This window comes from Eptatretus burgeri, chromosome 9 (assembly GCF_056783735.1).
Source record: "Eptatretus burgeri isolate ZD-2024b chromosome 9, Ebu_testis_v1, whole genome shotgun sequence".
NCBI classification, from domain to species: domain Eukaryota; kingdom Metazoa; phylum Chordata; class Myxini; order Myxiniformes; family Myxinidae; genus Eptatretus; species Eptatretus burgeri.
Window position 1 is genome coordinate 56,662,178 of NC_140969.1, and position 26,605 is coordinate 56,688,782.

The 26,605-nt window shown below is 44.0% G+C and overlaps 1 protein-coding gene across 38 annotated transcripts in view; it reads right to left on the bottom strand.

Moving 5' to 3' along the window:
* The window catches only part of LOC147020161 (CUB and sushi domain-containing protein 3-like), a 1,491,173-nt gene that overhangs the window by 177,193 nt on the left and 1,287,375 nt on the right, over positions 1-26,605 (bottom strand). For all 38 annotated transcript variants that reach the window (XR_015061662.1, XM_085895237.1, XM_085895221.1 and 35 more), the window contains 5 exons: positions 23,585-23,689; positions 16,921-17,039; positions 15,102-15,171; positions 14,562-14,678; positions 13,138-13,347 (listed from right to left, as the gene is read on the bottom strand). Coding sequence is in view for 37 of the 38 variants with exons in the window: in XM_085895237.1 (XP_085751363.1) it covers positions 13,138-13,347; positions 14,562-14,678; positions 15,102-15,171; positions 16,921-17,039; positions 23,585-23,689 (621 nt within the window). In the remaining variant the exon portion in view is untranslated. The remainder of the gene's footprint in view (positions 1-13,137; positions 13,348-14,561; positions 14,679-15,101; positions 15,172-16,920; positions 17,040-23,584; positions 23,690-26,605) is intronic.

Here is a 26,605-nt window from a genome sequence, read left to right on the forward strand (position 1 = left end):
TATGCCAAATCTACATCAAACCAATATTCCTCAGATTGAATGGTGCTGGGAATCAAACCCAAGACCAGAGAGCTCAGTGGTGACAGCTACCCCGACACCAAAAAACAGCCACTCAGGGAACTTGTGCAAGTGACATTTGATGTATTTTGGAACAACCTCAACATATTGAAGTTCACCCAACAAAAGTCTGCAGCATGACCAATTGTGAAGCAATATTCTACCTGGTATCCTCAGGTGAATACCTTTTCAAAGTAACTATGTGGTCTGCATAGCCAGTGGAAGTGCAACAAGACAGGTTCAAACAAAGGTCACCGTTTCTCAACGGTAAAAGCACAAACCCAATAACTACTGTATAATTATTAATACATATACAGCAGCAAGTCTTGTATAAATGTTATCATTTGATTTTATGCTGAAGAAACAATGATCCACAGATGACACAAATGCACAGGACTTCCAACACACATTGTTGAGTGATTTTAATTGGGGAGGGTGAGAGGGGGCTCATAAAAATTGACTAATTTTGGACATATTTTTTAGAATAAGTAAATTGATGTCATGGTGTAGCTTTTCTTAAAAGTAAATAGACAGGAAAGGAATTAATTAAAAAAAAAATTCAGTACCATGCATCCCAAACTAATAAAGAGATGGGAAATGACCATTGGGCACACCATTCCTGTGCCACATCCACATCCCAGGCCAGAGTTCAGATAAAAAACCTAAACCAAAGCAAGGAATTTAATCAGGGCACTTGCACAGATCTTGTGGTTCACAACAGTGAACCACAGGATCTTTGATATCCACAACCCAAAAACAGAGGAGAAAGCCGACTTTACACCTAAATTTGAATGAAGGTATGCCTTGAGATGCAGCGATACCTGCCAACACTCGACCAGGACAGCAGTAACTGTGTAAACGCTTACTCTTGTCAGCTGGCATACCGAGACAAGATGGCCTTTCAGTAAATCAACTGAGCTCTCCGGCCACTTTTCATGCGCGGATGGTAATTTTCTAACTAATCGTATTAAGGATTGGGTTTTTGAAAAAAAGGGAAACAACTTGAATGAATGAAAATCTACTGTTGATGATTGCAATGTGGACTCAGCGAGGATGCATTGGGCAGCACTTTAACCACAACAGTGAACTACGACTGCCCTTAACGTACCAATATCATATTTTGGGTTCATAATGGGATGGGGAATGTGCTGGGATTGGGTAGGTTGATTGTGCATCTCCATCTCCTTTGAAATGTCCCAAATATAGCACAGTGCCTCAAAGAGCCGCTCCTAACCAAATGCTACTGCCTGGCTTCTCGTGCCGACCCTGTTTCTTACCAAAGGTAGAGAGTGTAGGCGAACTGGCAGCACCTTTAAACCAGGTGCTCCAGGTGAGTGTAGTCGTTAGCTTTGTTCGGCTATCTGCTCGGCGAGGGACAACTCAAATGTAGAACTCAGGCAGGTTGAGCTCGTAAACCTTGGTCGGCAGTCTAACAAAAATGGGGGTAGAGGCACTATTTGTTGGCTTGAAGTGGACTAGTAAACCCCTCCCAGCCCTTTTTGTACTGTGAAGAGACAAACTTTCAATATTAGTGTTGTTCTTTTTCGAGAACTTAAGTTTATCGTTACGTTAATGCACATTGAGCCCTGTGATTGACAACCTGAGTCTGATCACTGAAGGGTAGAACTTCAAAACATGCTGCAAGTCATGGCCGCCTGATAGTACAGGATCCCAAACTCGATGGTAATGCATTGAGAGGCTGATCTATCAGCGGGTGTAAAATGTCGGGATATCTGTACAGCCATGGACATGCACTAACAGCGGCCCTTGCATCCACTTCTGGTTGCTTTCCCATGCGAGGCCATCACGACCTCTGCTATGGCTTGGGGTTCATTTGAGCTCTTGATGTCTCTCATTAGTTATCTCCATTCACGGGTTTGAGGAGGTAGGAGGAACCTCCTATTTTTTGGTAAAGGATCGTGATTCATGAACCAAACTGTGAAACTTCGTTCTCACAGCCTCGTTTCGAGGGATCTTTTCAGAACCTTCACAGAAACTGACAGCCTCCCCTTGTCGCTCATGTATGGTGATATTCCCGAGTTTTCTTTATTATTCCTGTTGCTCCAACTATCACTAGTACATTTTCAGCTTTCTTCAATTTCCAAGTCCTCTTGACCTCATTTTTCAGATCCTGGAATTTGGTCATTTTCCTAATTTCTGTGGCATTTAGTCTGAAGTCAATGGGAACCGAAACTTCGATCAAGAATGCTGATTTTTCCTTTTTGTGTTTGAGCACTATGTCCGGATGCAATGCTTTGTTTGCAATGTTCACACTTGACGGGATCATCTTGCCACACGTGAGCATTACTTGTTCGTTTTCAAGGATCGGATTTAGTTTGTGTTTTCATGATTGTTCTGGCACTGGGATGTTGAAATGTTTACAGATATGCCAGTGGATTACTCCGCAGATGCTGTTATGTCTTTCTTTGTACAGGTGTTCCGACATGAGTTTTTTTACATCCTGAGAAGAGGTGGCTGGTACTTTCTGTTTCTTCCCGACAAAACAAGCATTTGTTCGATTGGCTCAATCCTGCCATTGTCTTAAATGCATGAGTGTAATGTCCTTGGTCTTGGGCATTGATGATGACTCATTCTCCATCCCAACTAATTCGACCTCCTCTTCGCCATTCAAAAGAGTTTTCCTTGTCAATCCCTGTCCTGTCAAGCTATTTTTAAAATCTTCCTGCTCTTTTGTCATTTTCCCATTTATTAGAGTATATCTGCTGATATTTCTTTTTGTAGTTTTCCTTCCCCCCCCCCCACCCCCTTGCAATCATTGGGGATGTGTTTGCTTTTTTGTTTTGTTTTTTTTTGTGTAGTATCCATAATTTGCACCTATCTTTGGAAGTTTGTTGCTAAATGGATTAAGAATCCCTTTTCTGGTTTGTTGTTTTCTTGTTCGTGTACAAATCTCCTTCAATAGTCCTTTTTTTCACATACTCCGCAAGTCCTACACACGATGTTCTGAGCACTTAGTTAAGCTCCATCAAACTACATCCTCCTTTTCGTCTTGGTAAGTACAACCTCGGGATGCATTGATTTTTGAAGAACATCTTGTGAACAGTTAGAAGTTTCCTAGTTTTGGTGTCTAGATTGTTGATCTCCAATTGTGGCCAGTTTATAATTGCACAGCTATATTGGAATACCGGCAGTCCAAATTGGTTTATAGCTTTGGTTTTGTTTCTTGGGGAGAGAGATAACTTCAGAATTACTCTTATTCTGCCTCGGTACTCTTTGCTAATTATTTTACACATTTTTTTGTTATACCTGGGAGCCGTAGGATGTAGGATGCTTCATTTTCTTGTTCCTGTATTGTTGTACTTTCATCGATTGAGATGTTTTTTTCATCGACTCTTTTTGTTTTTCCTTGTACAAATGTGCATTTGGCACATTTGTCAAGACCAAACTCCATTCGGATGTTGTCTGAGTATTGCTTTACTAGCTTTAGTTGATCTGCCAATTTCTTATAATTTAGTGTGAAGAGTTTTAGATCATCCATGTATAGTAGTTGTGTTACCTTTCTTGTTTCTTTAGTCATTTTTCTGTTACATATGAGATTGTATCCATGTCCTTGTTCATGTCCATGTCCATATGGTGACGCATCACTGGCAAGTCGTAGAGATCTGTTCGTATCATAATGCATAAGTACTACATCAGAAGTGATCACCGTTTTTACCTCCGTAAATGGCTTCGTCCAATTCCATGTGTGTCCTTTCTGTAGTAGCTTTTGCAATGGATGGAGAAGTGCTGCCAAATTTGGAAGGAAACGATGATAAAGTTTACCAACCTGAGAAAGGAGCAAAGTTGTGGGACATCTTTAGGCTCTGGTGCTTCAGCCATCACCTTGACTTCGTTGGATGTCTTACTTAACCCTTCCGCAGTGATTTCATGCATTTCATAGGTTTGCTTTTCTTTGAGAAACAGACATTTGTCCGGGTTTACCTGAAGGTTGTGCTGTTTTAGCCTCTGCAAAACCAGTCCCAAAATTTGCAAATGTTCTCCGTCTGAATTCTCAGTGATGATTATATCATCGATGAGACATTGTAACTTTGGTATTCCTGCCAATACCCAATCCATGGTACATTGCCACACTGCAGGGGCTGATGCAACCCCAAACACCAGTCTGTTGTCCTGGTGCAGACCTTTGTGTGTGTTGATTGTTCGGTACTTCTTGGAGTCTTCTTCCATTTCCATCTGAAGATAAGCTTGGCGTAACTCAAGTTGGAGAACTTCTTTCCTCCTGCCGATGTTGTGAGTATGTCCTCCACAGATGGTAGTCGGTATTGATCCACCTGAAGTAAGGAATTTATCAATACCTTGAAATTCCCACAAAGCCTAATATCTCCATTTGGCTTCACAACGGGGACTGCAGGTGAGGTCCATTCACTCCATTCCACTTTGGAGATAATACCTGCCTGTTCCAATCATTGAAGCTCAGCATCTATTTTTGGACGTAATAAATATGGAGCTGGCCTAGCCTTGTGAAACACTGGCTTACTATTTGTCTTCAAGCTCAACCTTGCTTTAGTGCCTCTCAGAGTTCCAATTTCATCCTTGAAGACCTCAGAGTACTGGTTGAGCAAGTGTTTCAATTGAGCATCAGTTGATCCGGAAATGGTTGAGTTGACATGTATTGACTTGACAGTGTGCTAGTCGAACTTGATCTTCCGCAACCAGTCTCTTTCCAACAAGGTTTGGCCCTGAGTGTCCAAAACATACAAATCCAGCACATATGATTGCTGATTGTACTGTACCAGCACACATAGCTTGCCTTTTGGTTTAATTTGTTCACCGGTGAAAGTACAAAGTACAGCTGGAGTGTTCTTTAGTCTCAGATGTTTGTAGAGTTTGGAGTACTCACAAAATGAAATCACAGAGACTGCCAAGCCAGTTTCCAACTCCATACGCAGATTTCTCCCCGTCACCATAAGGTGAATCCAGATGGCATCCAGCTTGGTGACATGGTTGGTTCCAATGTTAACTACAAGCGAGTCTTCCTGGTCACTGTTACTGTTGCTACGACTCACAGTATGTACATTTGTGTTTGTTTTCTTACCAGGCTTCTGGGATCTTTTTGCAGCATTACCCTTCAAGTGACAGTTATAACACTCCTTGTGCCGGAAATAAGTTTCAGGGTGATGTTTCCTTCCGAATCGGAAACTAGACCTCCTGTAATTTCCATCACTCTGGGCACCAGACGACCTGGAACGCATGGCCCCAGGCTTAGTTGTCATCTTGTGGACTTCGGGTCCTCCCCTTATTCCGCAACTCTACAGAGTCTTTTGCAGCAGTTTCCATGGCAATCGTGAGTTCAACAGCTGTCCAGAAACTAAACTCACTTTCCGACAAGAGATGCTTCTGAATACTCTCACTCATCAATACACAGACAAGCCTGTCTCGTAATGTGTCATTTAGATTGTCACCAAAGTTGCAGTGCTGCGACAACCTTTTCAACTCGGCGACAAAATCACATATCGATTCTCCATCGTGCTGATCACATTTGTGGAATCGAAATCACTGTACAATTATGCTGGGTTTTGGGCATAAATGATCCTGGAGAATTTTCACCAATTCCCAATAAGGATTTGTACATGGCTTGTCAAGTGCGGTGTGATTCCAAGCAGCCTGTACATTTTGCTGCCAACTATGCTAAGAAATGCTGGCACCTGTCTTTCACCAGCAATGCCATTCACCAGAAAATACTGCTTCAGCCTCTCCGAATATGCGAGCCAGTCTTCCCGCCCTTCATCAAATGGCTTGATGCTACTGATATAGCCTGCCATATCTTCATGATACAACACAAATGGCACGCACTCACAGGCTGAGTTCCACCGCCTTTGACGCCCCAGGCTCCAAAGTTGTCTTGCTGTTCCAGCGAAGCTCAACAGGCCTTGGACTTGCACAGCAGCTCAGCGTAGTTCAAATAACTTCACTGCAGCAAAGAAATCCCATCCTCGTAACCATTTTATTACGTATGCAATCAGATTAAGTGGAGCTCGACGTAACTATGACAGCCACGGGAAATGGCGGGCGAGTAACTACTTTATTCTACACTGCATATCAATAAGCAAGGCTGTAAATACACCACAGCATCTGCATCGGAGGGGTCTGTGTCCCTCTAGTCATTTTCTGTGACTGATTTGTCATTGTTTGGCATATTTTTGTTGAAGCCAGCCATATTGTTTTCCCCGAGAGGCTGTAAGGGCCTTGGCTGCTTGACAGGGGTCACCGATGGCACACAGAGGAGTCATGCCAAGAAGGTATATGTCAGGTTTGTATGTCTGCCTGCTCGCTTTCTCCTCACTGGTTTGCTTAAATAACTTGCCATCGCTCGGGATTGGTATGCTTAAATAGCTTGCCATCACTCGGAATCGCTCAAGGGGGAGGTATCCACAACCAAACCCCCAAGTCTTATTGTGGCCTTGTACATGATATGTAGATTGGTGAACTAATGATCCATTTTCCTCTTCTTTCTTCCTCTATATCTCATAACACAATGACTATTCAATATAATGAAACCCGTTCTCAACCTGCATTTTGAGTCCTGCCATCAAGGGTATCTAAGTGTATGCTGCTAAGTATCCGCTACGCTAATAGCAAGGGGGTTCATGACAATTTCTCTGCCATCCAATCCTTTTTCAAACTGAACTCTCTGGATCTGCTTGCTCTTTGTGAAGAGTCCAAGTCTCACATCCATAGAGCAAGACTGGAAGCACCAAGAACCTGAAGACTCGGACTTTCGTCCTCCCGCACAGGTATCGGCAGCACCACACCCCGTTATTCAGTGAATTCATGACTCCCCAGGCCCGACCCAGACGTCTATTGACCTCTGACTCACAGCCAGCAGAGACATGAATATCACTGCAAAGGTAAGTGAATCTCTTCATGACCTCAACATCCTCACCACAAACAGGATGACAAGATTGGGGCAAAGTCTTTGGGACCCCCAATCTTTGATGATAGGAGGGAGACCACGGGGTAACCTTCCAGGATCAGATTTTGGAAGTGCTTGTCGGGGTGATGCTGAGCAGTGTGACCACTACTTGGCTTTTTTCCACAAGATCTTGGCTATTCGTTGTTCACGTTGGCGTCTTGGTTTTCTGTCGGTTTTCTTGGCATATAGGTTTTCTATTTTTTTTTTTTTTGTATACCTTGGTCGAGGCTCGTATGAGAGCTAACACAATCTTTGATGATAGGAGGGAGACCACGGGGTAACCTTCCAGGATCAGATTTTGGGAGTGCTTTAACAAAATTATCATTGCTTTAACAAAACCTTGTGAATTCTTGGCTTTTTTCATTGGCTCACCTTGGCATTTATGAAAATGAGGAGTGGTCACATTGATGCTGAGGTGTCATCCACTAGATGACGGTCTCCTTCGGTTAACCTGATGCTTTCCCTTCGGGTGGGTGCCTGGAATGTCGTATCCCTAAGAGAGGATGATCACCTGTCTGTTATAATCTGAGCTGAAGCGTTTGGACATCGGTATTGCAGCACTCAGTGAGGTTCGGAGACCAGATTGCGGTGAGATCATGGCGGATGGGTACACCTACTATTGGTCGGTTCACTTTGATGGTTACCATGCCCAAGGAGTTGCTGTAACTGTGTCCAATAAGCTGACTCCAATGATAATCGAGGTAACACTGGTCAACGAGCGTATTATGAAACAAAGGATTCATCACTCCTTGGGTGTCATTTCCCTGGTCTCTGGATATGCTACGAATGAGGCGTGTGATCTCACCGTGAAGGACGCATGCTATGCCACGCTGGAATCTGAAGTCGATCAGTGCCCCATGCGAGATACCCTTCTAGTCTTAGGGGATTTCAATGTATCAATTGGAACTGATAGGGATGGTTATGATACATGTGTTAGTCCCCACAAATCTGGAACTATGAACCAGAATAGCACGAAGTTCCTTGACTTCTCAAGAAGTCATGGACTTCGGCTGGCTGGTTCATGGTTTCAGCGCCCACAGGCTCATCGCTGGACTTGGTATTCCAACGCTGGTGGTGTGGCAAAAGAGAATGACCATGTGCTCGTTGATGGTCGCTGGAGGATAATCCAGAACTGCAGAGTCGACCGGAGTGCTCAGTTCCTCAATACAGACCACAGGCTTGTTGTAGCAACTCTGAAGTTGCAGCTGAAATCCAGGAGAAGGGTACCATGCCAGCCTAAGCTGGATGTTGGCAAGCTCAAGCATGAGAGGGTAGCTATGAGTTTGCGAGCAGGCTGAGTGGAGATTTGGGGGGACTGTGTGCTTTGGGGGATCCTGAAGAGTTGTGGAATGCCTTCAAGACCACCATCCTTGATGTTGTCGGTGGATGTCTTGGAACTCACTATAGGGTGAAGAAGAATTTTGTCTCTCAAGGGACACTGGACACCATTGACAAGAGTCGCAGGGCCAGGCTGAATGGCAGAGCTGAGCTTTTCACGGACATGAGGGGTAAAACTGTACGTGCACTAAGGGTGGGCAAGGAGGCCTATGCGTGAGGAATCTGTGAGGCGGTAGAGCATCACCTGTGGTCAAGTGATTCTCGTCCTGCTTACAGGGGAATTCGCGCATTACGTTCCTCCAAGCCCATCCCTCGGTGTACTGCAGTTCGATCAGAGGGTGATGGGCTCTTGGCAGAGGAGTCCGAAGTGAAAGCCCGCTGGGCTGGTTACTTTGAGCGGCTGTACCAGGCTGACCCACCAGCTGTTGAGTTTGATATCAGGGGTGTTGCTATCCCTTTTGCTGACCTTCCAATCAACTGTGGTCCACCATCGTTTGTGGAAACACAGACTGCAGTGAACCAATTGAAAAGGGGTAAAACTCTTGGGATTTGTGGCATCCATGCTGAACTTCTGAAGACTGGTGGAAATGCAGTACTCACGTCGTTGCATGCAGTTCTGTGCTCTGCCTGGAACACAGGCATCATCCCAACAGACTGGAAGAGGGGCCTTGTTGTCCCTCCCTGGAAAGTGAAGGTTGAACGTCAAGACTGCAATGACTACTGAGGGGTGATGCTGCTCTCAGTGCCAGGCAAGGTCTTTGCTCGGATAATTCTTGACAGGGTTTGCCACCATCTGCTTGAGCACCAGCATCCAGAGGGGCAGGGGTTGCTTGCAGCCTTTGTTGATCTCTGTAAAGCATTTGATTCAGTGAATCGCGATGCCCTCTGGAGGATTATTGGTCTTCGTGGGGTGACACCAAAACTGATAAACCTGAAGTCTGAACTATACTCTGGCACTCAGAGTGCTGTGAGATGTGCTGGTACCATTTCTGACATATTTCCAGTTGTGACTGGAGTTTGGCAGGGGTGTGTACTGGCTCCCACACTTTTCAGCAGTTGTATGGACTGGATTATGGGGAGGTTGTCAGACACATCAAGTTGTCATGCATCATTTGGGAACATCAAGATCTCTGACCTTGATTTCGCAGATGATACAGTCATCTTTGCAGAGACTTTGGATATCCTTTTGGGGACTTTCGAGGTGCTGAATGAGGAGTCTGAGCTGCTGGGATTATGGGTTTCCTGGGTCAATACTAAGATCCAGGCTTTTAATGACATCTTGGATCCTGTTATCACGTCTGTACCTGTTTGTGGCGAAGCTGTTGAGGTCACGGAGAGATTCACTTACCTTGGCAGTGATATTCATGTCTCTGGTGGCTGTGAGCCAGAGGTCAACAGACATCTGGGTCAGGCCTAGGGAGTCATAGATTCACTGGATCATGGGGTGTAGTACTGTTGGTACCTGTGCAGGGGGACGAAAGTCCGAGTCTTCAGGTCCTTCGTGCTTCCAAGTCTTGCTCTATGGATGTGAGACATGGACTCTGACCAGGGATCTCAGATGGAGACTTAACTCCTTTGGTACCAGGTCTCTTCAGAAAATCCTTGGCTATTGCTGGTCAGACTTTGTGTCCAATGAGCGGTTGCTGAGAGAGACTCAAATGAGATTTGTTACCTGCATCGTCCATGAGTGTCAGCTGTGGTTGTATGGACATGTGGCGCGTTTTCCTGATGCTGATCCTGCTCAGCAGATTCTCTCAGCGAGGGAGCCTTGTGAGTGGAGGATGCCAATGGGCCGTCCACATGCCTCATGGTTGCAGCAGATTGATTAACATCTCAAGGAGATGGGGATGGGCCAGGCATCTGCCTGAGGGATGGCCAGACACAGGCCCTTGTTGTCCCGGTGGAAAGTGGACACAGCGACACGCTGCTCCGGTGCATGCTCCCATACTTGACCTGACCTGACCTGATCTGACACCCATTGCCTATTTGTCCTTCCAGTCTTGACACCAGGCTTTCCACTGTCATTAGACCCAAGAAAGTTGCTAAGATTATTCAAGGACTTGACATCTCAAAATATAATGGACCAGATCAAATCCCTGGAATAGCATTGAAGATGTGTTCACCTGAACTGTCCTCTGTTCTTTTAAAATTGCATTTCTTGTGTCTGTCAAAGTCTGTGTTTCCAACTAGCTGGAAGCAGGCTTCTGTCTTCCCTGTCTTTAAAGGCTCTGGTGAAAATTTTGATCCTTCTAACTGTCGGCCTATTAGCCTTCTAACCATTATGAGGAAAGTGTTTGAATCCTTGATCAAAGGACAATTCATGAGTCATTTGGAAACCCACAACCTCCTCTCTGATGTCCAGTATGGCTTTCGTCATTTAAGGTTTACTGGTGATGTTCTATCCCTAATAACTGAACATGTGAATAGGGCTTTGGGTCATCGTGGAGAAGCCAGGGTTGTTGCTCTCGACATCTCAAAGGCTTTTGACAAAGTGTAGCACAAGGGCCTCATCCATAAGCTAAAATCACATGGCATCTCTGGAAAATTGCTTGATACAATTTCTGACTTCCTTGAAAAGCATCAAATTTCTGTGGTACATGAGAGACCATCGTCTCCCTGTCCATAATACGAATGCTGGTGTTCCTCAGGCATCTGTGTTGGGTCCAATATTGTTCTTATTATTTATCAATGATCTGCCTGATTGTATTTTTTTTCAGTTAAGCATTTATGCAGATGACTCAACATTGTATACGACCTACCCAGGAACCTTGTCTCCTTCCCATGTCCATGACAGTACCACTCTCAATCAGGACTCAGAGAGAGTGTGATTGACTGGGAAAAAGACTGGCTTGTTACTTTCAACCAAAAAAAAAACAACTTGTTGTCTGTGTCTGGTTCAAGATCACCTTGTTTTCCAACCCTGTCTTTGGATTCTCCACCTTTCTAGGAATTTCCTGTTATCTGTCTGCTTGGATTGGATATCAGCTCAAACCTCAACTGGGAAAAATACATCTCTGGTCCAGCTAAAAGAGCCATATTTCATGCTCGGCAATACCTTCCTCAAGCTGCTATATGCTCTATCCATACAAGGCCACGAGATGAAGTATCACTGCCATATCTGGGCTGGTGCTTCGGCCAGTCACCTATCTCTCCTTGACAGAATCCAGAGACTTGCTGCCATTCTGCTGGGATAGGAGTTGGCATCATCCCTGGAACCTCTCTCAGTCCGCCGCTATGTTGCTTCTTTAAGCCTTTTCTATGGATATTACCATGGAACGTGCTCTGAGGATCTCACAGGTTGTTCCACCTGAGCATACTTTCAGTCACTCAACACGTTTGTCAGTTTATTCCCATCCATACACGATATCTGTCCCAAGGAGTAAGACTATGAGGTATTCTTAAAGTCCCCCCCCCCCCCCGCACTGCATCATTTTGGAACTGTTTACCTGCATCCTGCTTCCCCCTCAATTCCAACCTACCTAAATTCAAGAGGAATGTTAATAGATTCCTCCTTTCTGTTTGACATCTATACTTTTCTTCGTGAAGCCCCCACCCAGAGTGGCTTTTGACTTTGTGGTGGGCGAAATGTCATTAATTTTTTTTTTTAAACAGCACAGAGTATGGGCCCAAATATGGAGACTGAGGATTTTTTTTTTCAGTGTGGTTCCAAGAGGCGGGTTCTCTGCCCAGATCAAGCAGCGCTCGATGTGTGAGCACTTCTGCATTAGCAGTGAAAATTCTCGACGAGCTGTCAGTGTTACTCTTTGAGCCTGGTGGAAATGCATATGTGCAAAGCGATACACTAAAGACTGCCGACAGCAGCCATGTACATACTTATGCACTGCATTCTGGCTTTTTGCTCAATATAGTCCTTAAACGGGTAGGTTATCAATCATATATGTTTACCTGAAGTGTGAGTGCATATGTCCTTATAGTCAAGAATGCCAAGTGGTCGAAGGCGCTGCGTTCAGGTCGCAGTCTCCCCTGGACACGTGGCTTTTAATACCACTCCTGACATTCATGTTTAATTCAACTCGGTTGTGTAACAGTGAGAGCATCCGCTCCGTATCAGACGTTGGAGATTTGAACTCCATCAGTCATACAATAGACTTAAAAATGGTTGGTACGTGCTGATTCCTTGCTTGACACACAGCATTTAAACGGATAAGGCACAGACAAACAACCATACATTGGCAATACTAGCACAAGACTTGATGGGTCACAAGGCCTCATGTGTTCAAGTTTCTTGTAATTAGGGAACTAATTATTGTGATTGTATGTGTATGTGTATGTGTTGTGTTGTGTTGTGTTGTGTTGTGTTGTGTTGTGTGTGCAATGATGCACCATATGAATGATGTCAACCAATAGCTATGGAATAAAAAAATCCAATTAACATGGAACAAATTAAATTGAACATTGTAGGGCCTACACCTTATTTGATTTTCACAACTACAAGCACTGAACATGTAGTTACTTTATTGGGTGACAGCTTGGGAGGAACTGGAAGACATTCCACATGAAAAACAATGCCAAAAAGTCAATGGAATGCAAAATTATTTTCATTTAAATTTTGTGCAAATGTTATTGCAAGCAGAATGCAAGGAATGAGCGCAGCATTTGAAGCTGGACACGTGATGATAGGATGGCAGTTTTTATCTCAAAGACATATAGCTGGCAACAAAAAACAAACTGAGGATTCTCTTCGACATATTATAAATTAATTCCCCTTCTATCAAAACAATTCTCGAAACCGTTTGGGAAACACTGGCGGTGAAACAATTGTCTTCGATACCTTCGTTCAAGCTTACCATCGTACCGAATGCAGAAACCCTGTTGCTCTTGAGAGCTGTCACTATGTAAGTGCAGAATTGTGTGGTGGGTAGTGCTCAACACAGTTTCTGGTGTGTTCGATCCACTGAACCGTCGCATGGTAACATTCTTTCCGGTCAGCCGGGCCAGGACCTCCAGATAACCCGCATTCTGCTCCATCGTGAAATTTTCAAACCGTAGCACCACACCTGGGAAATAATTATGCAGTCTGTTTGTAATGCAGTTGCACCGTACTTCCATCACACTTCAAAAAGCGGTTGGCAGTCGGGAGATAAAACTGTGTTACGCTTCTATCCGTTCCTCGACCTCGGCGAAAACTGATCGGCACGGTGACGTGCGTGCGAGAGTGGAGTGCTCGAAACATCTCGGCTGGTACTCCAGCTCTTTTAGATTACGTCGTGGAACAGATGGAGACACACCTCGATTGAACTCGCACTGAACCTCAACTGTAACCCAAAAGCCATTGCCTCATGGTTTACCTGTATCAGCACGATTTGACGGCGATACATCGACTGCATTTCCTCGGTACTAGCCCAACATTGGAGCACATCTCCAGCGCTGACCTTATATCCCATTCCCAACTGCAATTATTCAACTGTATGTACCACTGTGCTTCTCCTGATTACGTATATTAGGAATAATAGCAGAATGGCAGAATGCAGATTTTTTTTTTTTAAATGGGAATATTGCTGGGAATAAACAAAACAGTGAAGATTTAAAACAACACTGCGTTTTTATCTCAACGAATATAAGAACAATATAAAAGAGACAAAAAAGTGCAGCCAGCATTATTGTGAAAAAAAAATACGTTTTTGACATCCTAAGCAGGTTGAAGTCAAGCATTTAGCAGCTGTGCTGGCTTGGTTTTCTGCCAAAAGGCAGCTTTTCTATGTCTTTGGCCTCTCGTGGTGCTGAGCTAATATCCGGTAATAAACGTGAAGTATCCACAGGGACCGGGCATGGCTTTATACACATCCCCACACATCAATAAATGTCAGCATTAAATAAATAAATATATTTGAAATTTTTTTTTACAAGCCACGTGACTTTGTGCACACCAGTTCACTGGCACACTGGCAATGTGTGTGCACATGTGCCGGAGATGCTTGCCAAAGAAAACCGTTATATCAAGACACTTCGCCCCAAGGCAAAGGAACCAATTGGTTTAGCGAATGTTGTGCTTTCATTGACCGCCGGTTAGATTACTCCGTTCCATCTTCCTGGCCATCTTTCATACTGTCTCTCTTTGGTTTTCTCATCAGCAAGTTTAGCGTCAGCAGGGTGTCAATCAAAATAGATGGGACGGCTCACCGCGAGCCACCAGAGCACCTTCCCATCCATTTTTGATTGGCGCATGGTGAGCGTGAAACGTTGTGGTGTGCTGGAATGCCATTGAACTTACCATGGCCCTCAGATAACCTGATGTCCCAGAAACAGTCAATCAGATTGGGATATGTGCCAGGGAAGTCGGGGCTCAGAATCACCCCAGCATCACCGGTCAATGTACCACCGCACATTGCTGGAGGGGAGCGGGGATTGCGGGATGAATGAGAGACGGCTCAGCATTAGTAATGGATGACAATAAAAATATGGAAAAGGTGAGTGGTCGGAAAGCAGCTTCATTGGAATATTTATTAGTGAAAACATTATGTGTATTTTCATTACGTTTTTAGCCTCCTGAAATAATTTCTCATGAGACTTAAAAACAAGCTGATCAAAGAACCAAAGGACAGCACAGAATTGTACTGGACAGATTCAAAAGGAAATGCAGGAGAAACATGGCTCTAATCAGTGGAAGAGGATAAAGTAAATAAAGGAAATGGAAAAGGAAGGATGGAAAGAAAGGAGGTGATTAAGGAATGAAAGGAATGTGGGAAATGACATTGGAGTCTTGAATCCTTTATGAAAAGGACATAAGCATATCAAAGAGTGCAGGACACACCTCTGCAGATGGGGGGTGGAAAGTTCCACCGTCGGATGGGGCCTGGCATGCACATGATGTGGGCGTGGCCCTACATCAACAACAACAACAACAACAACAACATATTTTAGGGCATATTATGCCTGAAACCAAATCACAGTTTGCTCAAAATAGTCGTTTATGCTAAACAGTTTACAGTAAGCAGCAAATGCCTTGCTTTATTGGAAATGTAAAGTTGCATCGAACAATAAGTTATAAATGCATTTGAACACAGTATTAGGATGAGTCTCTCCAATGACATTATTAATTTGAGGTGCAAAAGGGATAGGTAGTTATAAATACACTCACTATGGGATGTTGTCCGAAAGGATGGAGTATAGGTGGCACACTCACCTTTGAGCTCTCGTCTGGATTTTATTCCCGACCAAATTATAAACTGTGGGTGTTGCATGCATCACAATGTGCGCCATCCCTAGGATGGATGTTAAGCCAGTTGTCCCCATCCGCTTGCATTATCTGGTGCCTTTTGCGGAGAGTAGACGAGTTATTGCCAGCACCCGGAACAGAATCCATATTCCTGACCATGTGGTAATGCAAACAGCGAGGTGAATTCATCATTGAATCCCAGTCCAATATGCTTCCACTCTCTATGAGAATTTTTTTTTCTCTCTCTCAAAAGGTAAAGAAACTCTTCAAACAGCAGTATACAACAAAACCAAGAGAAATATTTCAATGTTTTTAAAGTGTATTTTCAACATCTGGGATTGTGCATCATTCTTATCATTTTAACACAAAGTTTGTTGTTAACCCGTTCCCACCCCTGACACCCACCACACAGCATGATGAGACAGGGTTTTGCAATCATTTCGGTGTTTGTGTCCGTGTCTGTATCTGTATCTGTGTGCATGTCTGTCCAGGCCATAACTTTTTTTTGACAATTTCATCTTTTGTCATCAGATTTTCAACAAAGCTTCATTCGAAGAATCTAGAGAAGACATTAATAATTTGGTCAAAAGGTCAATGTCACATAAAATCATCAATTTTCATCCAATTGAACTGAAATTTAAAGACTTTTCATATTGGGTCACTGAATTGGTTCACCAATCAAAAGCAAGAAGCCTTTTGTTTTTAAATTTTTTTTTGTTTGTTTTAGGCAAAAGGTAAAAGGTCAAGGTTGCATAAAAGCAGGGTTTGCATATGAGGTCACTGAAGCCTATTGCTTTTGAGGTCAATAGGTCAAGGTCATGTATAATTGCAATTTTTTTTGTATTTTTTTTTAGCTGTTTTTGTCATGTTTGGCATACGGAAGAAGAAAAAAGTCTGATGACAAAGCGGGCAGGCTTTGCATTTTCAGAAGCATTCTAGTTCTCTTTTCAAATTCTCGAGTAAGTTTCAGAAGTTCGTCATGTTTTGGACACACAATTGATGCACAGCCTCAGCAGCGATTTGTACTGAAATTTAAGTTTTCATAGCATGTTTAAAATATTGCACAAACAAGGTACATTAAGTCCTTTGGAAATCGCTATGTCACCAAATCCATTTCAATATTGCATATCAGAAAGAACAATTGAGTGTGCATATGGCAGAACCCAGAGTTTGAGTCCGTAGCATCCTCTTCATCAGCAAAGAGCTATCAAACAAATATAAAACCAAAATTATGCAAAGGAAAGGAAAACTAGAAAGTGTTTTTTTTTCTGCAGTAGCAGGCAACTTCATACGATGCGTGTGTGACCTACTTAACTGACCACTCGGTAGTTGAAACACCTCCACACTTAACGATGGAACCTGAACAAACAAATAATGAATGGATGGACAGATTTAGGGAAGGAATCACTCTCACCTGGAGTTTGAATCCAGATTCACATTCGAAAGAAACAACGTCGTTGACAAGGTATCTGTCTCCAATTTTAATGCCATTGCTCAGCCTGTTGGGTTCTGAACAAGAGGACAGGCCCACAGCTATTGGGAAGAACAGGGTAATGATTAGCAGAAGAGAAAGACGTCAAACACACAATGTTTTGAAAACGAACAGGTTAAATGAAACAATTCCTCAAAGTAAGATGTTTTAGCGAACCTCTCATGAATGGTGGGAATGTTCTTAACAAAGGGAAACGTGCTGTGTGAGTATATGAGTCCAGGTGAGCAAAGTGGCAAACAGTGGCATACAATATCAGTGAGATTACAGTGACAGTTGGAAGAAAAGCCATTTGAACGTTTCTTCAGCCTCCACTTATGATCTTTTATGAACTCCCACTGGCTAAATGTCAAACAAAAGCGAGCCACTAACTCTAGCACATGTACACAGTACATGTTATTACAAACAGTGGTAAAGGCTCAATAAAGAGCTTGCTTGGAGATTTCAAGTAAGCGGAAGCACAAGGAAATTTGGTCAGGGTAAATAAGTTAATGTGAGATGAGGACTGTGAACATGTGTGTTATTATTCATACACATGGTTGATCTTCCAAGCCGAAAAGAACAACCTCGGTATGTGAATTTCGTTGTAGTGCAGAAGCTGCTGCCCAGACAGCAGCCACACTCGAAGACAGCGAACTCTGGAACCTGGTGTCAAGGGATATCCAAGATATCAGACCAATTGCTAACTGCAGTTTAAGCAGGAATTTTGAAATTGGCTACAGTGCCAGAAATAATTTGCCTACTCTTTGGGCCACGAGAGGGTAAGGTCAGGTCAGATCAGGTCAGGTATGGGAGCATGTGCCAGCGTAGCACGTTGCTGCATACACTTTCCGCTGGTACTCCAAGGGCCTCCATCTGTCCAATGCCCAGGAAGGTGCATGGACAATCCCCATCTCCTTGATATGCCAATCAACCTGCTGCAGCCATGATGCATATGGTCGGACTGTTGGCGTCCTCCACTTAAAAGGTTCCCTCACTGAGAAAATCTGGTGAGCAGTGTCAGCATCAGGAAACATGCCATGTGTCCATATAACTGCAGCTGACGCTCACAGACTATACAGCTGACAAATTTCATCTGAGTCTCTCTCTCTCAGCAACCGTTCGTTGGACACAATGTCTGACCAGCGATATTCAAGGATTGTCTGCAGAAACCGAGTACCGAATGAGGTAAGTCTCCATCTCATATCCTTGGTAAGTGTCCAAGTCTCACATCCCTAGAGTAAGACTGGAAAGACCAAGGAATTAAAGATTTAGACTTTCATCCTCCTGCATAGGTACCGATGGCACCACACCCCATGATCCAGTGACTCCATGACTCCCCAGGCCAGGCACAGACATCTATCGACCTCTGGCTCACAACATGCGGATACATTAACATCACTGCCAGTGGAAGTGATTCTCTCCGTGACCTCCACATCCTCACCACAAACAGGCACAGACAAGATAGCAGCATCCAATATGTCATTAAAAGTCTGGATCTTTGTTTTAACCCAGGAAACACACAATCCCAGTGGCTCTGACTCCTCATTCAACATGTCGAGGGCTCCAATAAGAATATCCAGTGTCTCCGCAAAGATGACTGCATCATCGATAAAATCAAGGTCAGAGATCTTGAAATTCGCAAATTATGCACTGCAGCTTGATCTCTCCAACATCCTCCCCAGAATCCAGTCCAGACAAGCACTGAAAAGTGTGGGGGCCAGAACACACCCGACGAACTCCAGTAACAACTGAAAATAAGTCGGGGATGGAACCACCACATCTCACAGCACTCTCAGTACCAGAGTGCAGCTCAGACATCAGATTGATCAGTTATGGTGAAACCCCACGAAGACTGAGAATCCTCCAGAGGGCATACCAATTCAATGAATTAATCAAATGCTTTGCGGAGATCGACATAGACTGTGAGCAACCCCTTACTGAAACTCTCATCCACATTTGGTTAAGACCCGAAGAGCAAGGATACGGTCAATCGTTGACATCCTTGGTGCAAATCCTCACTGCTCTGGACGCTGGTGCTGAAACAGATGGGGGCAAACCCTATCAAGAATTATGCGAGCAAAGACCATGCCCGGCACTGAGAGCAGCGTCACCCCTTGGTAGCTGTTGCAGTCCTGGCGATCACCCTTCCCTTTCCAGAGAGGAACAACAAAGCCCCTCTTCCAATTAATGCGGCGGATGCCTGCGCTCCAAACAGAGCACAGAACTGCATGCAATGACATGAGTACAGCACTTCCACCAGCCTTGAGAAGTTCAGCATGGTATCCACATGGTATCCACATGGTTCAGCATGGTTAATGGTATCCAGTGTCCCTATGCCACTGATCCCAAGAGCTTTACTCCCTTTGATTGGTTCACCACAGCCTGTGTTTCCACAAACGCAAGCAGTTCACAGTTGATTGGAGGATCAGCAGAAGGAATAGTTACACCCATGACATTCAACTCAACAGTTAGGGTTAGGGTTAGCGTTAGGGTTAGCCCGGTAGGGTCGCTCAAAGTAACTGGCCCAGCGGGCCTTCACATCAGACTCCTCTATCAAGAGCCCACCTACCCTCCACTCCAACTGCAGTACACCAAGGAATGGGCTTGGATGAACGCAATGCACAAATTCCTCTTTAAGCAGGACAAGAATCACTTGACCACAGGTGTTGCTTCACCACGTCACAGATTTCTCACGCATAGGCCTTCTTGTCCGCCCTCAGCAAATGCACAGATTTATGCCTCAGCTCCCTGAACTGCTCAGCTCTGCCAGTACGCATGGCCCTGCAACTCTGGTCAATGGTATCCAGTGTCCCTTGGGAGACAAACTACTTCTTCATCTGACCTTGGGTTCCAAGATATCCAACAGCAACATCAAGGATGGTATTCTTGAAGGCACTTCACAACTCTTCAGGATTCCTCGAAACACCCAGAACCTCCAAATCCACACTCAGCCTTTTCATAAACTCCTCAGCCACCCTCTCATCCTTGAGCTTGCCAACATCCAGCCCAGGCTGGAATGGGACCATTCTCCTGGATTTAAGCTGCAACAAGAGTTGCGACAACAAGTCTGTGGTCGGTATTGAGGAAATGAGCACTCTGGTAGACCCTGCAGTTATGGAGATTCCTCCAGCGACCATCAATGAGCACGTGGTCAATCTCCTTTGCCACACCACCAGCATTGGAATACCAAGTCTGGTGATGAGGCTGTGGGGGCTGAAACCATGAAACAGCCACCCTAAGTCCACAACTTGCAAAGTCAAGAAACTTAGTGCTATTCTGGTTCACAGTTCCAGACCCATGGGGATCAACACATGTCTCATAACCATCCCTATCAATGCCAGTCGATTAATTGAAATTCCACGAGACTAGAGGAGTATCTCGCCTGGGGCAATGATCAACCTCGAGTGCAACAGGGAATACCTCCTTCACAGAGAGATCACTCACCTCAGTCAGAGCATGTATAGAGACCAGGGAAATGACACCCTCGGAGTGACAAATCCTCAGTCTCATAATACAGTACACTCATTGAGCAGTGTTACCTCAAATATCATGGGAGACAGCTTATTGGACACAGCTCGAGCAACTGCTTTGACATTGTAACCATAAGAATGACCAGACCAGTAGTAGGTGCAACCACCCCCATTGATCTCAGCACTATCTGGTCTCCAAGCCTCAGAGAGTGCTGCAATACTGAAGTTCAAACGCTGGAGGTCAGAAAATAGCAGTGGCAGGTGATCATCCTCTTTTAGGGACAGGACATTATTTGCACCCGCTCAAAGGAACCACATCAAGTTAATCCGAGGAGACCGCCATCTGGTGGATAAAGTGTTTTACGGTGGCCTGGGTGCAAATCCTGCCACTAATCCCTGAGAAAAAGGTAACCGAACAGCAGGAGGACATCTGCAGACACAGTTGAGCACCAAATCTGAATGGCCATTGGCTCACTAGGAGCTCCTCCGCCCTTTGACCTCCGCTCACTAGAAGTAAAGGGAGGGGTTGATAAGAGACAAACTTTCAGCAAATTAAAAACAAGAGTGAAGTCGATGGCCTGTCATCATAAATCCCCACACTTCCCACATAAATCAAAGTCCCACATCAGGCAAAAGTTTCACCAGGAATGAAACAATGTCAAGTTTTGAGTTAAAACGTTTTTCTGTTTCAAATCGACTTTCTCAACTCTGTCCCTTTTCTGTTTCCGCCCCTAGCCTCACTCCAACCCTCTGTCCACCACTCTCCCTTCCTTCTTTAAGACCTCAACTCCAGGTCCGCAACCTCCCTTTCTTCTCCAAGTCCTCAACTCCTCCAACCCAAAGCCACAGCCCCCCTTTCCCAACTCTGTCCATTATAATCTGTCCACTCTGTCCCAAGCACCCCACCCCATGACTCCAAATCTGTGTTGTCCACTCCTTTCTTTTTCAAGTCCCAACCCCCCCCCCTTCTCCCAACCTCAGGTCTGCTTCTCCCTGCCCCTTACCTCTTCAAGCCCTCAACCCCAATCCCAACCCAACCTACTCAACCCTCTCCCCTCCAACCCCCCAACGCCTCAACAAAGCCTCAAACCCCTTTACCAACTCAGATCATTCCCTGTCCCCCCACCCCTCCCCCCTTTCCACATACACTGTCCGAACCCAAGAGATCTTCAATGAGGTATCATCCAGCATTAGACTAATCATGCTGTGGTTATGACATTTACCCCGTTCAGCCACAATCGTTCAACTTGCATTTATATACAGATAGACTTGCACATAACCCGGTTCCACAAGGCTGTTGTAAGTGAATTAGTTTCCAATGGAGGGTGGAATATTTCGGGAGTCAACTCCTCTCCCCCCCCCCCCCGCCCCCCAAAAGTCTGAACCTTAGATACATACACATATAGATAGATAGCAAGCTATATAGATAGATAGACACACATACAGATCGATAGATAGCTATAATGATAGATAGATAGTTAGACACACATATAGATAGATAGACAGATGGATAGACACACATAAAGATAGCTAGATAGATGGATAGACACACATAAAGATAGATAGATACACATATACATAGATAGATAGATAGATAGATAGATAGATAGATAGATAGATAGATAGATATATAAATAGAGAGATAGATAGACACATATAGATTCCGTGTCGGAGTGGTGACCCGTCCAGGATTGTGCCCAATAGCCCAGGAGGCTGCTTTGGCAGCACCAACGCTCTGCACAGAGTATGGTCCTGGTGGATGGATGGATATAGATTGATTGATTGACAGATAGATACACAGATAGATCGGATAGATTGACACACACACACACACACACACACACACACACACACACACACACACACACACACACACACACACACACACACCCAAACACACACACACACACACCCAAACACACACACACACACACACACACACACACACACACTCACAAAGACACACACACGCGCACGCACACACGCACGCACGCACACACACACACAGACATAGCCAAACACACACACACACACACACACACACACACACACACACACACACACACACGCACGCATGCACGCACGCACGCAAACACACACACACATACACACACACACATACACAAAACCTGCCAGTGTTAACCATGTGTGCTACTAATTCACTGATTCACAATGCATAACAAGAACACACAAAGGATCTGCATCAGTGTGCAAGGTATGGAATGCTTGATGCCCAGTTCTGGGATTGCCATGTTGCCAAAAGTTGTGAAATAAATCTCCTGAGAGCAATTGCTTTTGCCGTGTTCACTTTCTCCCTGAACCACCTCTAATGGTTGTCACGGACACAAACTTTAATCACCTCTGCTTTCCCAGGCCATCATTTTGGCCTGAGAACACATCCAGAGAATTCTAAAATGCAACTTTCCTGATCGACCAAAAAACAGTTTGGAAGGATGCACCATTTTGAGGTTCACCATTTTTGGTGAAACATGCCATTTTTATTTACTTTTCCTGTTTTTTGAGTGCCTCACAATTTTGATGTACAATTACAATGCAGACTTGCCGATAATGGGGCTTTCATGGATATGTGCCAAATGGAAACCACGTCTCAGCAGAAATAAAAAAATAATCAAATCCGAGATAAACATCAACAAACCCAAAAGGATGTTATGATGATATAAACAAATAAATATTGAGTATAAGCACGAAGGAGGTGTTCCTACAATTCCCACAACCTATTGAATAAAACAACAGTATGTTAGCAATCATGGCATCATTAAGGATTACAACAGGGATGAGTTCAAGTGGATGGCACAATCTGTTTGAGAGTACGAGACTTCATAATCCACAAAGGTTGAAGGGTGGCGACGATGAAAAGCCCGAGAAAACAGAAGTACAGATTTCTAACAGCATGTAAGTGGGAAGTGATTTATAAATAAAAAGTTTTTTAAAAAGCTAAAAAAAGTTTAAAGGTGAATCCCAGATGCTGTGAATACTGTGAGTAAACAAAAGAAAAGGCAGAAAATCGATTTTATTGGTCTGTATGCTTTCTAAACAGGCTTATATTTTTAATACTCAGCACAAATTATTTGACTGCACCGTATAGTTATGTGATCTCTGAGGGTGAAGCAACTTACCAGTGTATTTTAAGTGGAATCCGCCAGTCCCCATGCTGACATCAGAAATGAAGTGGATATACAATTCATTGGAACTGCTGTTTACAAATGTTGGAACAGAGGTACCTAAGGAACAAAAAGGTTTCACACAATTACCCATTCAAAATTTGTTAATTACATGCCTGTGTACGTACATGATGAATGGGGTAAAAATGGAAATTGCCTTGAATGAGATTCTTGTGAAGAACAGAAAAACTACTTCCAGCCAAAGCAATAAGTAAATATATAATTGACATAATTATCATACAGTTGTCTAGAATATTGGAAAGGGCTAAAATTAATGCTTTCTGCAAATATGAACTCAGGTTTGTGCTTATACGTTGCTCCATTGGAGGTAATTGAACATAAGTAAGGGGGATAAAAAAAATACAATGAAAAAAGCTTTCCAAGAAAATGGTAGTTTGCAAAAAAATTTTTTTTGAAAAATAACATACTAATTTTCGTTTCAAACAACTAGAACAACACTCAGTAAAATGCGCACCTTCGCCATGCTGAACAGTTTACGTTTTGCATCCACCGAAAGGCCGGATCTGCACGGAAATCGAATCGGCTTGTTATTATCATGGAACCAACTCAACAAATTTTTTTTCGCATAATTCATCTGCAACTTTTTGCAATATCTTGCTACGTATCGTTTTTCGACACATCGCTGAATGTAGTCCAGGCCCTGGCATAGAACCCCGTATACATTTCTGACCACATAGACTTTGACAGTTGATTTGAACATGGAATACCTCGAGCTTCAAGAATCTACGAGGTGGAATTCTGAAATTTGTAGCAAAATCCGGAAAACAGCCATTTTCCAAAATGACCGCCACCAGGTCAGCGCCAAAAAAGAAATGCATATAACTTCTGATAGGAACGTAGTAGAAGGACGATTTTGGTGCCTGTTATATGTTTTTTAAGTATGCCCGGCAAAATGGTGGCATCAAATAGCATTTTTGACGTTGCCCAGTTGCCAAAATCCAAGATGGCCACCACCAAAAATCCATCAAACATGAAAATGTGTATAACTTTTGAAAAGAATGTAGTAGAAGGACGAATGTCATGTCTATTATGGGGTTTTCAGGTATGCCCGACACAGTGGTGGGGTCCAAGGGCATTTTAGATGTTGCCCAGTTACCGAAATCCAAGAGGGCCGCCACCCAAAATCCATCAAACATGAAAATGTGTATAACTTTTGATAGGAATGAAGTAGAAGGACGAATGTCGTGTCTATTATGGGGTTTTCGGGTATGCCCGACACAGTGGTGGGGTCCAAAGGCATTTTAGACGTTGCCAAGTTACCGAAATCCAAGAGGGCCGCCACCCAAAATCCATCAAACATGAAAATGTGTATAACTTTTGATAGGAATGAAGTAGAAGGACGAATGTCGTGTCTATTATGGGGTTTTCGGGTATGCCCGACACAGTGGTGGGGTCCAAAGGCATTTTAGACGTTGCCCAGTTACCGAAATCCAAGAGGGCCGCCACCCAAAATCCATCAAACATGAAAATGTGTGTAAGTTTTGATTTTGATGGGAACGTAGTAGAAGGGCGATTTTGGTGTCTATTATGGAGTTTTAGGTTTGCCCGACACAGTCTTGGCGCCAAAAAAACATTTTTGATGTTTCTCAGTTACCGAACACCAAGATGGCCGCAAAACTAAATTTGTCAAACATGAAAACGTGCATAACTTTTAACAGAAATGGTGTCTGGTGTGGCCATCTTGACAGTCCTAGGTAACAGTATTATATTTAACATGATCTAGTTTGCCAAAATCCAGCATGACCACCAATCAAGTATGGCAAACAATCAAATCAGTTAAATAAGATACACACAAAGTTTTATAGAAGTATGACAAACATTTATCGAGGGCTAGTACAGATTCTTAATATGTAATAACAATACTGAGAGAAAAAAACATTGCAGAATAATATTACACAGTACAGTCATTGCCTGTCGTGGTATGAATATGAGTTCAAGCACAGAGAGTGGCAAGTTATGATATTGATAAACCAATTAGTTCTTACGTCCCATCCTAACGTTGGATGAACAGGCAATATTTAGTGTACTGATCTATCTGTGCTACCCAAGATGTCACTGACCTAATTGACTGACTACTCATTAGTTATTTTGACATGCTGATTCTTGTTGTTTGTGACAAAAGATCACACAGTTTTGCCCAGCCTTTTTGCATGGGCAGCGCTTTGTGTTACACTTGACCATGCATTTACAGATAACAAGCTTCCCATGGGGTAATGAATTGAGACATTTGGCAGGCAAGAGGATGTCAGTATCCATTACCCAGCCGTAATTCGTCGGATCTGGAGCTGAATGGGGGTCACCAAGAAGGCACAGGACATTACGCACAACAAAAAAAGCTCTCTGGATATGGCCACGAATGATACTTGATGTGGGGGGGGGGGGTAGGGCTTCCAAGGGCTTCGGTGTCGTAGCTCGAATATGGCACTCCACTCGAAGCTGGTCGAAGGTCCGAGATTCTGTCTTGGACTTTGCACCAGCCCACACATGAACGAGATACTCCTCAGCCTTCTGCACGACCTCTTCAGTTAACTGATTTGACTCTGCAAAATCAGCAAGGAACTTCTGTGGTTCACATGAGAGAGACGCGTGTTTTGTGCCAATCTTACGAAGCGAATCATCGCCAGTGAGGACATGCGCCTTCACTATGACCCTGCACAGTCCCACTCCCAACTTATCTGCGAGAACATGCAGTGGTATATAACGCCTATGCTCACTGGAGCCAAACTCTACCCACAACTCTTGAAGACCCCTCTCTCGCATTTGAGAGATAAAGCGAAGTAAATACACTTTTGTGTCAGTATCATCAGCGATCACGAGCAGCCGACTACTCCCGCGAGCCACCTCCCATGCACAGTGAAGAACGAAGCGATCATCAGCTTGTTCCACACGACATGTCAAAGCCTCGATAGATTCACAGGTTTCGGCAGACAGTGGGGTTGACGATCTCCCTGCGCA